This window comes from Ascidia mentula, chromosome 5, assembly GCF_947561715.1.
Source record: "Ascidia mentula chromosome 5, kaAscMent1.1, whole genome shotgun sequence".
Taxonomy (NCBI): Eukaryota; Metazoa; Chordata; class Ascidiacea; order Phlebobranchia; family Ascidiidae; genus Ascidia; species Ascidia mentula.
Window position 1 is genome coordinate 431,327 of NC_138570.1, and position 14,619 is coordinate 445,945.

General features: G+C 37.4%; 2 protein-coding genes across 4 annotated transcripts; both read left to right on the forward strand.

Annotated features, from left to right (window-relative positions):
* The first annotated feature begins 103 nt into the window (after positions 1-103).
* Positions 104-7,194, forward strand: LOC145903959 (ABC-type oligopeptide transporter ABCB9-like). Of its 2 annotated transcripts, none has more exons than XM_082992156.1 (12): positions 104-659; positions 802-1,092; positions 1,314-1,517; positions 2,473-2,678; positions 3,039-3,236; positions 3,539-3,689; positions 4,892-5,061; positions 5,219-5,392; positions 5,674-5,839; positions 5,997-6,133; positions 6,468-6,646; positions 6,761-7,194. In XM_082992156.1, the coding sequence occupies exons 1-12, from the start codon at positions 146-148 to the stop codon at positions 6,963-6,965; spliced, it is 2,595 nt and encodes an 864-aa protein (XP_082848282.1). In that variant the 5' UTR covers positions 104-145; the 3' UTR covers positions 6,966-7,194. The 2 variants fall into 2 exon arrangements, with proteins under 2 accessions (XP_082848282.1, XP_082848283.1); XM_082992157.1 differs by lacking the exon at positions 3,539-3,689 and adding an exon at positions 4,316-4,466.
* Positions 7,195-7,541: 347 nt separating this feature from the next.
* LOC145903961 (GRIP and coiled-coil domain-containing protein 1-like) lies at positions 7,542-14,410 on the forward strand. Of its 2 annotated transcripts, none has more exons than XM_082992158.1 (16): positions 7,542-7,708; positions 7,874-8,001; positions 8,347-8,416; positions 8,688-8,848; positions 8,976-9,065; positions 9,306-9,434; positions 9,728-9,919; positions 10,169-10,350; positions 10,593-10,813; positions 11,131-11,234; positions 11,866-12,033; positions 12,106-12,305; positions 12,428-12,527; positions 13,029-13,165; positions 13,442-13,507; positions 13,597-14,410. In XM_082992158.1, the coding sequence occupies exons 1-16, from the start codon at positions 7,621-7,623 to the stop codon at positions 13,754-13,756; spliced, it is 2,196 nt and encodes a 731-aa protein (XP_082848284.1). In that variant the 5' UTR covers positions 7,542-7,620; the 3' UTR covers positions 13,757-14,410. The 2 variants fall into 2 exon arrangements, with proteins under 2 accessions (XP_082848284.1, XP_082848285.1); XM_082992159.1 differs by having other exon boundaries at positions 8,691-8,848.
* Positions 14,411-14,619: the final 209 nt, after the last annotated feature.

Here is a 14,619-nt window from a genome sequence, read left to right on the forward strand (position 1 = left end):
CAACTTAAGATATTAAAATGAAGCACTCTAGGGACGATCACATTACAATGTAACGCTTTGTGGTGTTTCCTGTATGTAATGTGTTTTATATTGTCGCAGGAACTTTGCATTAAAACCATATTAACCACTGCCAAAAACTGTGAAAATGAAGAAAAAGTGTGTTTTTATTTTTCTTTTCTATACCATTGACATTATTGCATCAACTGTGCTTTTCGCTCATGGCAATAATTGGAAACTATTTCTTTCGTCTATTTACAACTTTTCGTTTTCCACAACATTCATTGACATTTGGTTGTGGATGGTTTTGAGGATTTGTATCATCACAGGATGCATTATTGGTGTAGCAAAAAACAGACAGGATGGACCAGAAAGACTGCAGAGGGTTTCATGGTTTCCCTACCTTATTGCATGTTTAAATGGATTCTATTTATGTGCAAAGTTACTGATATTCTCCGAACAACCCGAATTTACTTCTGGCAAGTTGTTGAACTGGTTCTGGGCATTTTTTGCTTGGAGCTGTTTTGGAGTTGGACTTTTTATCATTCAATGGAGTGTTTTGGAATCTTTTAATTCGAATCCCCAACAGTGCGACGATGATCCAAGTACATCATCTCAAAAATCTGAAAAGCAACCTCTGCTTTCCAATGCCACAGTTAATGGTAAGAGTTGCCACACAATCACTAATATTGTAAGATATGTCTGTGAATGCCACCATGTTGTAACTATTCATAGTGGTTGATTCGCCCACTGCCTTATACTTTACAAATAAAAGACAACCAACAATATATTGTTTATTTAAAGATTATTCTGCAATTGACGATTTTGAAGTTTGCATTGAAAATGGATCTCCTCCAAGGATGAATAATTCTGGGAGTGAAAACCGGAGCAAGAAGATCGAGGATGACGATGAGAGTAGTGATGATGAAGAAGATGAGAAAGCTATGAAGGAGGTTCTTAACAAAGCAAATCTCAGCAAACTTTTCTCATTCGTGGTCCAAGATTGGGCACTTATTCTTGTCGGGGCCTTTTTTCTCATCGGAGCAGCTGTTTCACAAATATTTCTTCCTCTTTACACTGGAAAAGTTATAACAGGTGACTTTGTATTCACATGGATGTTGTGGTATTTTAATGTTATTCAAACTGTAAATTTATGTTGCTATCAAAACATTGGGCAGGGAAGCAGAGAACATTTATGGTGTGTATTACTATTAATCATACAAATACTATGCTTAATAGAGGGCGGGAGTCTGCAAGAAACAAATAATTTATTTTTTGTACCCAAGTATATTTATTTTCTTACATGAAATTTTCAGGTATTGTAGTCAACAAAGATCACCGAGCATTTGTGCATAGTCTGATCGAGATGTCTGCAATTTCCCTCGTTGCCTCCATCTGTGCTGGTTTAAGAGGAGGTTGCTTCACTGTTTGCGTCCAAAGACTCAACATCAGAGTTCGAAGTGCTTTATTTGGTTCAATACTGAGTCAGGAAATTGGATTTTTTGATGAAACTCGAACAGGTAATAAATAAAACTGTTTACATAAAATGGAAATAGAAATCTTACAGAAGAAAGACATATTGTAGCAATATAACCCACATAATTTATTAAGGATTGTTAAATGCTGTCTTTGGTCCAGATGGGTGGTCAAGCCTTTAACTACACATTAATCATTGCAGCATTATTTTAATTTGCAATCTCAACTAGGGATGTGCGAAGGCAAAACCCAAGCCCCAATAGTTTGCCGAATGGCGTCAAAATTTTCATATTCGTGCGAACCGAAATATCTATTTGGAACGTACAATGAACATTGTGCGCCACAACGGATATAATGTTGAACTTAATCACGTTGTGCGTCACTGTAGCACACAGCTACTACCGTTAGAACACGATCAGCTGTTTACCACGAATGTTGCGTTCTGTTTGTGACGAATGTCCAAGCATGCCAGTAGTTCAACGTGCACTGATTATATCCGAACATATTGGGGTTCGTGTTAATAACGTTTCCTAATGATTTGGTCGGCAAGAAACCTAATTACATTTACCGCATGCTTGTACTCCGCAAACTTGCTATAAATACTGAATGGACACTTTCACATTATATAGTTCCTAGCAGATGCAGAACAATTCCAATCTGAGGTAGAATACGTGTTTGCCTGCATAAGATCTAAACCCACTATGGCGTGCTTATTCATGAGCTTGTGTCTGTGCGTCAATATTTTGACCTTCATACGAGATGTATCATCAGTGGTAGAAGTAAAAAAAAAACCTTACCGGAACGATTGATTTTATACAAAAAAAAATATACCTGTGTGTTTTGTATGACCACGTGCTATTTCCATAATAAGTGAATTGACTAAAACCTTTCCCGTAACAATTTGGGACACACGAGCCGCTGTATCGTAACCGAAACGCCGCCGTCGTAAACCGAAACGAGCCCGGAACCACCGAATATCATCCTGTGCTTATCTTTCAGGGGAAATTACATCACGTTTAACATCCGACACCACGACCATGAGTGACACGGTTGGACTCAACCTCAACATATTCCTCCGCAGCGTCATAAAAGCGATCGGTGTCTGCGTGTTTATGTTCGCGTTGTCATGGCGATTGTCGCTCGTAACATTCCTGGGGTTGCCGATCGTGTTTGCGGTTTCAAAAGTTTATGGAAAATATCTCAAGGTGGGTGGATTGCAAAGTTTACCTGAAACTTTTGTGACTTGAAGCAAGTGACATATTGTCACAATAACACCTAAAACAAAAAAAATGTAAAAAAATACGCTAAAGTGTCACGAAAATACCAAACATGTATAAGTGTTTCAACAACTTGTGTAATATGTTTGTTTGTTTTATAAGGTTTTCAAAAACAAAATTCGCCTATGATTATAGGTATCACCGGTATCACTCATACAAATATCCTTAATTAAGTGTAAATAAAAAAGTTTGCTTTGGGCATTTATGCAAATTCTTGTATTGTCATTTGATGTGACAAATTATGTGTTGTACCTTCGAACAGAGGTTGACAATTCTATGCATGCACAGAAATTGCAAACGGAGATTCAAAACCGATTTGCTTTCGCCAATGAAGTAGCAGAGGAAGTTTGTTCATCGATGCTGACCGTGAGAAGCTTCGCTAATGAGGAGGGTGAGAAGAAAAGGTACAGCCATCGACTCAACAAAGTGTTTGAAATTCAACTTAAACAAGCTTTCAGTTATGCTGGGTACATCTGGTCGACACAGGTACGTTCTGCAATAAATTCTCACTACAGTTATAGTTCTGCATTTTTTTAATTCCTGTTCAAAAAAATGTTCAGTGTAAAATAATCTGCAAAAAAGTACAATAATACAAAAGTACCAACATGCCTGTTTTTTAAATAAACTTGTGTCATTGGCCTGTCTATTTATGTGGGAGAAAATTTAATTTAAAGATATACATTTTATTTACATGCAACAATTTAACATAAGATTTGTGCAGTATTACTTTTTGATACATAGAAAAAAAACACAATAGAAAAAAAACAAATGTTGTAAAATGCTTTCAGACGTTTGAATTGATGCTGATAGTTTTTACATTGTGGTATGGAGGCCACCTAATGTTGTCCGGATATATGTCCGCCCAAAATTTCATTTCGTTTGTTCTGTACCAAGAGGAGTTAGGGGAATGTTTTGAGGAACTCGGCGAAGTTTACACAGGTTGAAAAAAATCTGCACGGATAATTTGCACCCAACAGTGTTTCACATAATTTTTGTTGGAATGTTGAATCTTTTTTTCTCATCCTCAACAACTAAACTTGCAAAACCCAAAGAATTTAACTCAGCTATTACTTTCTGTGACCAAATATAATTGCATTTGCTTATGCTAAAATATCTTTTTTACAACATACAGATGACCAAATGGAAACGAATTAGAATGTTCTGTCTAGTGTAGGGGATAAACTAGTATTTGTTGGGAATTTGTGTTGAATTTAATTTTGTAGTTCAAAGCATGCCATTTCATTATGATGTGTTTTTATGTTAATTTGTTGCAATAAACTTGCATGTTTGTTTTGTTGGCCTATTATTAACTTAAAATCCTAAAACATCTTCGATGAAAAAAATATCTTATTCCACCTAAAATGTCTTATTTAGGGCCACATACATTAAGTATAACAATATTATGCTTTCAAAGTGCATGTTTTTCTCATTGGTCAGATTCTTTTGTTAATTTTTTTTGTTGGGGGTTCTATGACATGTTTGAGACATCCTTATATCATTAGGTTGGAACACAGAAATGAAAATTTTAATTAAGAAGATTAAATGTTTTTGTAAATATTTTTTAGATCTTTGAATTGATGTTGAGTGTCCTAATGCTGGGTTATGGGGGTCATTTGGTTTTAATCAAATTAATGGACGAGGAGACAATTGTGTCGTTTGTTCTCTACCAATACACAATGTCAGATTGTATCAATAGCATTGGTTCAGTTTATACAGGTACGCCCCAAACATTTAAACATGCTTGCAAGTTAATAAATAGACTCACTGTCTTTACTTCTGCTGATACAAACACATTCTCCTCATGTAATATTTCCTCACTTGTTTGGTGAATTGGTTCACTCATAATTGTATGAGCATGGCTTGCATTTGCACAAGTTCAACTTGCATAAGTTCAGCTGCTGCCCCAAGCATATGTTTTGCATGTGATGTACTTTGGTGCTTTTACTTTTTTGTCATAAAATACAAAGCAGAAGTCAAAAATGATTTGACTCATTTGTTAAGGTTATTTTTTTGCATTTACACTTTTTTTTACATTTATGCAAAAGTAAAAAAAATGTTATTTTTTTTTACATTACAATATTAATGTTAAAGTCTGAAGTGATAGCCAGGTCTAAATTCAAATATTCAATATTTTTATTCAGGTTTGGTTCAAGCTCTTGGAGCAGCAGAGAAAGTTTTTGCTCTGATTGATCGAACCCCAAAGATGGACATAAATGAAGGCACAGCCAAACCACACGATCTTAAAGGACATATTAAGTTTGAAAATGTTTCGTTTTCTTACCCGACGAGGGAAGATCAACCAGTGCTACAGGTAACATCAGTTGCTTTATATTTGACTTTATTGTATAACCAGTTTCCAGAGACATATTTTGAGGCTAAAGAGAAAATACACTTTTGTATTGTGCCGAGTTAAACATGGTTGTGTCAGTGATAAAGTGCCAAGTAATTAACTAACTGCTTTTCTTCAGAATGTAAGTTTCGAAGTGAATCCTGGTGAGGTCGTGGCTTTGGTCGGTCCGAGCGGAGGAGGAAAATCTTCATGTGTTAAACTGATTGAAAGGTTTTACGATTGTGCAAGAGGTCGAATTCTTATTGATGGAAGACCACTGAAGCAATACAAACACGAATTTCTTCATGAGAAGGTTGATAAGAAATAACATTTCTGTTGATGTCGACAGTTTTTATTTTTAATTTGAGGTTGACTTGTCCAGTTTTCCAAATAACCCATTCTATTGCATAAATATTTTATGTCAAATCCAACCACAAATTTGTTGACGTGATGTGATGCAACCAATGTTAGCTGAATAGTTTATTTCTATCCGCCGTTAACATTGCTTAGCCGACGTGTTGGGTAGTCCCTGATACACAAATACTACTGTGGAAGACTTCAACCATTACAAAATGTTTATCTGATGTTTTAAAGGTCGCACTGGTCGGACAAGAGCCTGTTTTGTTTGCAAGATCAATTCATGAAAATATTTTGTACGGTCTTGATGAAAATGAGTTCACTCTCGATCACGTGAGACAAGCTGCTATCACGGCAAACGCTCATAATTTTATCACAGAACTTTACAAAGGATATGATACGGGTATACTTAATTCCTTATTTGTATTCCTCCAAGTAATAATTGGGTGAAACCATTTTACCCACACAATTTTCCCTTGATGTAATCCAGGAATATTAGTGTGCAAATTAAAAATCACCACTAATTAGAAGTGTGAATTATAAATATTTGTTGTGATTAGAAACTGGAGAAAAAGGCACCCAGATGTCGGGGGGACAGAAACAAAGAGTTGCGATCGCTCGAGCTTTGGTGAGGAATCCACGAATTCTTCTTCTTGACGAAGCCACGAGTGCGTTGGACACAGAAAGTGAATTCCTAGTAAGTGTTGTCGACCTACTCATATACAAGAATCATGTTTTTACAAACTATATTCACTAATAGTGACGAAATCAATGTAAAAGTGGAAAAACACAATAACGTTTAATTTATATTGCTTATACGATTGTCTGGTTGTCTTTCAAGTAAATTCAAAGTTGCCAATGTAAAAAAGGAGAACAGACAGAAGGACTGGGGTTTTAACTTAAAACTTGTTGCTAATCCAACACATAGTTACTGTTCCTGTTAGCCAATGCCAATCTCCTGGTTCAAGGCCAGGCAGCTCTGTGTAAAAGACTGTGTTGTGATGAAAGATATCATGTGTGTTGATTGTCAGGTCCAGGAGGCGTTGGAGAGGAGCAAAGCCGATCGAACCGTGCTTCTAATTGCACACCGATTGAGCACAGTGGAGCGTGCCGACCGAATCGTTGTGATCGTGAAGGGAAGGGTTGTGGAAGAGGGGAACCACCGAGAGTTGATGAAAAGAGAGGGGTTGTATTACAAACTTGTTCACAGGTTCGTGCTTTTAGTTCAAAAAAGTGTTAGCTAAGTGTTGTTTCCATTTTCTCCTCATATACCATAACCAGAGAAAACATACAAGGATGTTTAAAAATTGTTTAACTTCCGCAGACAACTGCACCAAGAATCACGGCATACTAAAGAAAGTGATCAACCTAACAGACATATTGACGTCATTGATGATGACATAGAAGAGTTGATAACGTCACCTGTCCCGATTACAAGCGGATCGTTGAGAAAACGTTCGAATTCCAGTGCTATTGTTTCGTCTGTTGGAAGTTCTGAAAGTGTTGGGTCGATGTCGTTAAAAATGTAGTAACGATGACGTGGCACCATATGATTGGTTCCTCAGGTCGAATTGAAGCTTTGTGAACGGCCAGGATTAAATACAAAAGTGTTGTAGGAAATTGATAGATGTGCAATTATGCTACTTATTTAATTATATTGTGCAAATAGCCTAGACCAGTGTACTTTTTTACTGGCCTACAGCTGCACCATATACATTGGTTTGTAGTCTGATGCCATTATTATCGAAGTGTTGTGGATTCCGCTGTAATGTTTATTAAAATAATAAATTCGGATGTTGAGAAGGAAACTATTGTGATATTTTTGTTGGATTAGAATGCTAGTTCATAGCAAAACTCTGCGAAGTCGAATCTGCGTGAAGAGGAAAAAAATTCTTCTGCATTTTGTGCTCAATAACTAGTAAATATTTAAATTTTAATTGCAGTTTTATTTTATTTATATGCAACAAACTTTTACCAAAAACAAATATACAATGTAGAAAAAAATGCGTTTGGTAGAGCGTGAGAAAATCGACAGAGGGCGCTTCATCACACATATCCGGAAACAATTGCACGATACTTCCTGGGTCAAATATCTCACGGTGTTTTTGGCAAACTTGGTGTTTACATGTTCGACTGTTAGTAGAAATTTATTTTCGCAATGGTTTGCGTGGAATAATTTGGATCATGTTTAAGTTCAACAGGAGTGAGGAATTGGTGGCCACGGTTGAAAAACAAAAGGAGCAAATTACTCGTTATGAGGGTCGACTAAGAGGTAACTGTTTCAGCGCTTGGAAGAGTTGAAGCCTCTCTGTGAACTGTGATAATATGTCAATAATTCAACAAAAAATAGGATGCAAAATGGCACTGAAATAATCATGGAGGTTATCGGACTGGTTTTGTTGTAAGAATCACTTTTAACCAAAACATTTTTTATCAGATATTGTGCAAGCTTACAAAAGCCTGCAAAAGGAGAAGGATGCATTGGAAGTCAGCATGAAAGCTTTGGCATCGGCTGCACCAGCAAGTTCAGATAAGAGCAAAAAAACAGCATTTGAAAAATCAAAGGTAAGAGCAAATTCCTCTGGTTGCAAAATGTTTAAATCCATGACCATGAAATGACATTCGAAACTGTGAAAGCTGATAGGAAGAATCGTTATATTTATGTTTACACGTTTGTCTTCCAGCAAGTCGTGTGTGTTTATACCAGTGAAACTTGCTAATATACTGCAGCTCTGTATGGTTGTGAGTTCAAATGTTGTGAGGTTGTGACTTTCTGTGAGCGGGGTTATTTTCATAGTCATCCGCTGTGTAACAGTCACAACTGGGCTTTAGTGTTACTCTTACCAACTTAGATTAATACAACTACTAAAGCATCGCCTAAAACGGATTCAGAATTCCATTTATTTCTAGATTTCTAAAGATGGCGAAGATGATTCTGAAACAGATGAAAACACAGATAGTGATTCAAAAAGTGCTTCTGGTATATTTTTTTAAAAAGAATAAATTACAAAACACAGTTATTCTATATGTATGAACAAGCAAACAACTTGTTTTTTTCTTTAATTTAAAAGTATTGTTTCCTTAAATTTAACAGGTTTTGTGTTTTCAAAAGTTTTGGCCTTCATCTGAGAAGTGGGTGCTTGTTATCAAAAACATTATTCTCAAAGCAAATTTGGCTTTCCAAAAGAATTTCTAATTTTTACTTTATGTACAACCAAGGTTTTTGCTCAAATTTGAAATGTTTGCATTAGCAGCGGAGGATGAAGTTGATTGCAGCAACATTGATGATGGAAGTTCACAAATTCAACATCTTCAGTCACAGATCTACACTCTTACTGCTTCTTTATCAACTGTTACTGAAGAAAAAGCAAAAATTGTGGCAACTTACCAAGCTGAGAAGAAGAAAAAAAAGGTTTATAATAATCTGAATTATTTTGTTCTGAAATCTTTTTTATTATAACTTTATTGAAATTAGGTTTACAAATTGTTATCAAGTCCATCCACCACATTTAGCATTACCAAAAACAAATATTTTCCAGCAAGACACAGAAGAACAAGTGAAACTGATGAGAGAAGAAAATGAAAATCTTGTCAAAAAAAGTCAGTTATTGGAGGAAGAATTAGACAAGGTAATATTTCAGATAGTATTTGTTATTTTATGCAAGTTATGTCTTTGTTTCCCTCCAATGACTTTTACTATCCCACAAAAAATTTCATCCAAAAATAGTGTATTTTCCTCATTGTGAATTATTTAAATCTTAAATAACCACTACATTTAAGGGTGGTTTATTACCCAGATTGGCAATCGCCCACTTTATCAACCAGTCAGTTACCCAGTTTTAAGAACATTTTACTCTAAACTTTTTCAGACTCGTGATAAAGTTCGGGGGCAACAAGCAGATCGTGAGCAAGAACAAGCGACTCACTCGATCATGTTACGTGAAATACAGAGGATGTTGAACGATGAAAGGACAAAGAATGAAAACCTTGAAGCCGTGGTAAGATGCATAACGCGATGTCCTGGCCATCTTTTTCCGAAAGTTATTCGTTATCTGGTTGACCACTGGTCTAGAAATTAACTTCAATTAAGAAGTTTTAACCTTAAATGTGTTGCATGGAATGTAGTAAAATAATTCATTAGTTTCTCTATGTTTAGGGTAACTAGGATGAATTCCAAAATCTTAGCATTTATGTCGGAAACTTTTTAAGATGGAATGCATGAGAGTAAATTTACTCCAAGCGAAACCAAACATTTCAAACCCTCCACTACAATCAGCTAATTTCTACTTAGATAAGGGAGCTTCAAAGTGCAGCCAAGTCGGCCGGACAGGATGCTCAGCAAACAGAGGATTATAAGTGGAGGGTTGGACAACTAGAAGATGAACTCCATGAGGTGAGGAAGAGACTCCATCTGGCTGAAACGGAGGCAAATACTCCCTCTCCCTTGCTTCTTCAACTCCAGGAGGAGATGGAAAAGATGAAGGTGTGTCTCCTGGGTTTTGTGGGAAAGATGGATATTTTGAGTGATTGCTGATGCGATTTGTCTGATTACTTGGACTTTTGAGCCACTTATACATAAATACACATAAAAGTTCTTGTTTGTTAATTTTCGTGTGAGATTTCTTTGGCTGTTTGGAGATGCTTTATTACACAATGGTTATTTTAGTAAAAAGGGCTTGATATTGGCAGATGTAGCTGTTGTTGTTCATGTAATGTTTGTGGTCAAATTTAGCGTGAACACAAGCTTCAACTTGATATGGAGCGCCACCATGTGGAGGAAGTTGAGAAGCGGGAGCGACAGATTGCGAAAAATGAGGAGGAAAGAGTGGCCGACCTTGAAAACAGATTAGTTCAAATATCGAACAAACTTGGGTTGTATGACGGATCAAGGCAGAAAGACCAGCTGTCAATACAGTAGGAAATTGTTGTTTTTTGTACAACTGTTTTTTATTCTGAAGAAAATTTTTGTAATGTCATTCTGTTTGTGAGTGATTAATTGAATTGCACAAAATAGTGTTGCAATAATTTATTACTTTAAATATAATTACTTTGCTTATGTTATCATTGCCTCATACTCTTTTAAAGTCCAGCACCTTTTAAAACTGGTCGAAATTGTGTGAAGTATTTGAATGTTTGGATTAATTTTTCCTCCACAGAAAACTCAAAGACAGAATTTCGCAACTTGATGTTGAGAATACTCTTCTCACGAAACAACTGGAAGCATTCAAAGTGAAGAAGGAAGACTTGAGTTTGTCGTCATTGAAAGCAAAACTGGAGGAAGCTTTGGATATTGACGGACTCAAGGAACAGCTGATCAGATATCAACAACTTTTGAAAGAAGCTGCATCGAAAAGCAACGAGCCAGTTGATCTATCAGGTAAGTCTTTACAATGTTGATATATCTTGTATTTTGTACAGTGTTATTTCTGCTGGTCAAAAATACTGATCTGCATATCTTTCCACTGTTCTATTTTCTGCAGCATTCTTTTTGCTTTCTAAGATAAAATTTGCTACCATATCAATTTATTTTGTCATTTGTAGTTAAACCAACCAAAACTCTACATAATTTAATGCTTTTCTAGTTGATGTAATTTTTTGGTTGGATTTGTAATGTAAACTGGACTATTTGTTGTCGAATTGTCAGTTATTTTCATGAAGATTATTTTCTTTAAGTTTTGTTTGGGTTTCACACAGATGTGGTGATGTCATTTCGTTCTGACATGGAGGATTACCAACAACTTTATCTTGAATCTCAGCAGGAACTTCTTCAGTTAAAGGAGGAGTTTGAGAGATACAAGGTTAAGTCCACATACATTTAACTGTAACGTGCACTTAGTGCGTTAGCTGGAATTAAACCTTAAACACTCAGGACAGAAATTATAAAAATTTTGAGTTGTGTCGGTCGATGGGCTGAGTAAAAGTGGACAAAGTGTTTAAACTTCAGTCAATATGCACACAAATCATGGCTGTTGTTAGGAAAATATATTTCACCCCATAGGCATCATCAGTTCAGTTAATGAACTATCTATTTACAATAATTAACAATAACACTATAGTTTATACTGAACACTGGTGGATCAAATTGGAAGCCCAGCTGTCCAACAGCAAGTCGAAATGCTCCTATAGTTATAATAAAGCAGGAACCATGATTGTGTCCAATATATTAAATGGAAATAGTAACTTGTGTATGAAAGGATGCTGCATGGCGTAAAATGTATTTGTGTTGTTGTCGCAATGTTTAAAAGCTCTTGTTTACTGATTAAAATATATTCAGGCATCTCCACAATTTCCATGATATCCTGTGCACTTGCCGCAAGAAAGCACTTGACAATTTGTATTAGTTTTTCTCTCTATTCCTAGTTTTTTGCATTTCTACTGAGAATTGGTTTACCCCAATGACATGAGAAACGTTTTGTGATTTGAACACAGGCAAGAGCGCAAAATGTGCTGAAGAATATGAAAGGAAACCAGTCCTCATCAGCAGGAGGATGCAACAGAGAGCAAGAGGAGTTGAAGAGACAACTCCAGGAAGTGAGGGAGCGTCACTTTCATCTTAGAGCAACTTGTGATGACTTGCAGGAAAAATGTTCCCAGCTTGTACGTTCCCATAGAAATATTACACGATATCCTCAGATGTTTTTGTTGTAAAACACGAACACGAAATTTCAGACATTAGACCACAAGAGGGAGATGGAAAAACAGACGGCTGTCCATCGGGCGGAGCTAGAGAGTCAGGAGGAGAAACACAACCGGAGAGTTAGTGAAGTGGAACGAGAAGTCCGATCTCAAAGGGAGCGAACAGTTGCAATGTTGGCGGACAAAGACAAGGAAATTCGCCATTTAAAGGCGTACACGTCGGCTTTCAGCAGGTTTGCTCTTAAAGGGTGTTGGTTCGAATCCCGACCGGTGCATGGACTTAACTATATAGCCCTCCGCGTTGCGAAATGTGTTGCTTTCCGTTTATTTGATGTAAATTTTTGGATAATTTTAGTGAGTATGGTCACGTGCCTGAGTATGTGGAACGTCGGTCAAGCGGAACCGATGACGTACAAGACCCTACGGAGGAATCTGTTTCGGAAATTATGAATAAGGTAATCTATGATTGACAGCTGCAGACAGGGTTTCAACCTGTAAGGTCTCATCAGTGCAACTGTTGACTGTGGCACTGTGCTAGCTGGTAGACTAGCAGGCACACAGATTTCCACTTTGTGGTACCTTTCGGTCAACGTCGTTCCGTTGGGTGCCAAAACTAGGGACCAAACAACAGAGACGAACCACTGTGGAGCGCACTATAAATAACCAAGCGTGTTGGTGACAGTGTAAACCCCAGTGCCACAGTTAACAGCTGCACTGATGAGACCTTACAGGTTGAAACAGTGTGTACACCCTGTCTGCAGCAGTCAATTATGATTATGGCTTTTTTGCACATATATGTATCTATGCGTTTCACGGCGTACTACATTTGTTGCGGTTGGTACGCGCACGTTGCCATGCCAACCGCCTAAAACTGATAGCTGGTGCGATTATAATTTCTCTTTCTTTCGGCAATTTACGTCATGATAGCGTAAAATAACCCACTGGTGGTTCCCCAGGGCAGTGTGAGTGACAGGAGCATGATCCATTACGCGGAACAACTCGCCAGGAAGGATGTGACGATCAACAGCATCCGGAAACACCGGAAGCAACTCGAACTCCAAGTTCGCCAACTCCAGGACGCGAACATCATGAAGTAAGAAAAAAACACACGGTTCAGCGGTCGCTAGATATGAAACGAAGCGAAATATATTTCACACTTGACTGACTCCACTTCATACCTGTGCATTGCTTACATCTCGCAACTTCGCAACATGTGTACAAATGTCCGCTGTTTCTGTCACAGACACGTGATGATGCCTTGCCTCACGTGGGACCAACCTAGTTTATTTAAAATATTTGCCGTAAATTTGCGTTTGTCTCTTACGTCACACCTGATAACCATGACGATATCAGTGTTTTATGTTTGTAGAGATGAGCGAAATGCCCAGGAAGTTGCCAGACTGAAGGAAACTATGATGGAATATGAACGAAAGACGTAAGTTTGTGTGAAATATTGATCCAGTCAAGATGGTAAATCCCCAGAATCTCGATCCACGCTCATCTCAACCCCTGTCCTTTCTGCAGGCTTCGGGAGAGCGCCAACATGGAATATTTGAAGAATATTTTCTTCCAATATCTGACCTCCCCCGACCAACAAGCGCGACAGAGGATCCTGCTCGCCATTACCACAATCCTACAGTTCAGTCCGGATGAATCACGCCGCGCTGGCGTCAAAACGCGTTAGTGCGCATGTGCGAACACGTCATAGTGTCCTATGACGTCATATTTTTCAAATATCGGGTATTTGCAATATTGGGTGAAATTATTCGGATATTGTTACGACATAGTGAAGGGTCAAGCGGAATCGCTGGTGGTACTTCCGTAGCGGAAGCGATGTGGCGCTGGAATATCTACCTTGTTACGTCATAAAAAACAAATTTTTGTCTGATATATCCCAAAATATTAAGGTTTGATTGAGATTTCTTCAGCTGACAACAGTTGATTCGCCAATCGTGGTTCATGATAAACAAAACCGAGGGCTTCCACCCACCCAATCATCCGAATTTGTGTTTTTATATTATTGAAAACTTTGTCTTGTGACGAATCGTTGTGACGCACCATGTGTTTGGGGGCGGCCCCTATTGCCTAAATATGACGCAGAATGATAAAACTTCATGTTTTGATCGAATTCAGTTTCTTTACTTGGTCGTGGAAAGAGTCCAATCCCAAACATCATGGTCTGTGGTTTTATATCTTATCTGTGGCAACGTTTTTAAGATAAAACCTGCATTGTCTCCTTTACCAACTGCCTGGTTTGTTGAAACAATTTGAAGGCGTCGTAACTTATGTATGGGGTTAGTTATCTTAAAAGGAAAAATATGTGTTTTTGATGCAGAATATGTATTTGTCGGGTTGGGAAATATAGCCACGTGGGAAGTTGTCCTGAAAGCAGGTTTTGAAAACTATTATGTAGAGGATAAATCTCTGAAAGAAAATCTGAACTCCTTTTCTGCAAAATTTGTCAACGCTTTTCATTCAAACTTCAAACCACACTAAACAGAAAATCCTGAATCCGTTGTGTTTATCCAACTGGGAAATGTGACTGCA

What these genes read in the sequence shown, in the direction of transcription:
- LOC145903959 (XM_082992156.1), top strand. Translation starts at nt 146, where the DNA reads ATGAAGAAAAAGTGTGTTTTTATTTTTCTTTTCTATACCATTGACATT. An exon ending in TTTATGGAAAATATCTCAAG is followed by an intron (nt 2,679 to 3,038) that starts GTGGGTGGATTG and finishes ATGCATGCACAG; the next exon opens with AAATTGCAAACGGAGATTCA. An exon ending in AAGATCAACCAGTGCTACAG is followed by an intron (nt 5,062 to 5,218) that starts GTAACATCAGTT and finishes GCTTTTCTTCAG; the next exon opens with AATGTAAGTTTCGAAGTGAA.
- LOC145903961 (XM_082992158.1), top strand. Translation starts at nt 7,621, where the DNA reads ATGTTTAAGTTCAACAGGAGTGAGGAATTGGTGGCCACGGTTGAAAAA. An exon ending in CTGAGAAGAAGAAAAAAAAG is followed by an intron (nt 8,849 to 8,975) that starts GTTTATAATAAT and finishes AATATTTTCCAG; the next exon opens with CAAGACACAGAAGAACAAGT. An exon ending in AGGAGTTTGAGAGATACAAG is followed by an intron (nt 11,235 to 11,865) that starts GTTAAGTCCACA and finishes ATTTGAACACAG; the next exon opens with GCAAGAGCGCAAAATGTGCT.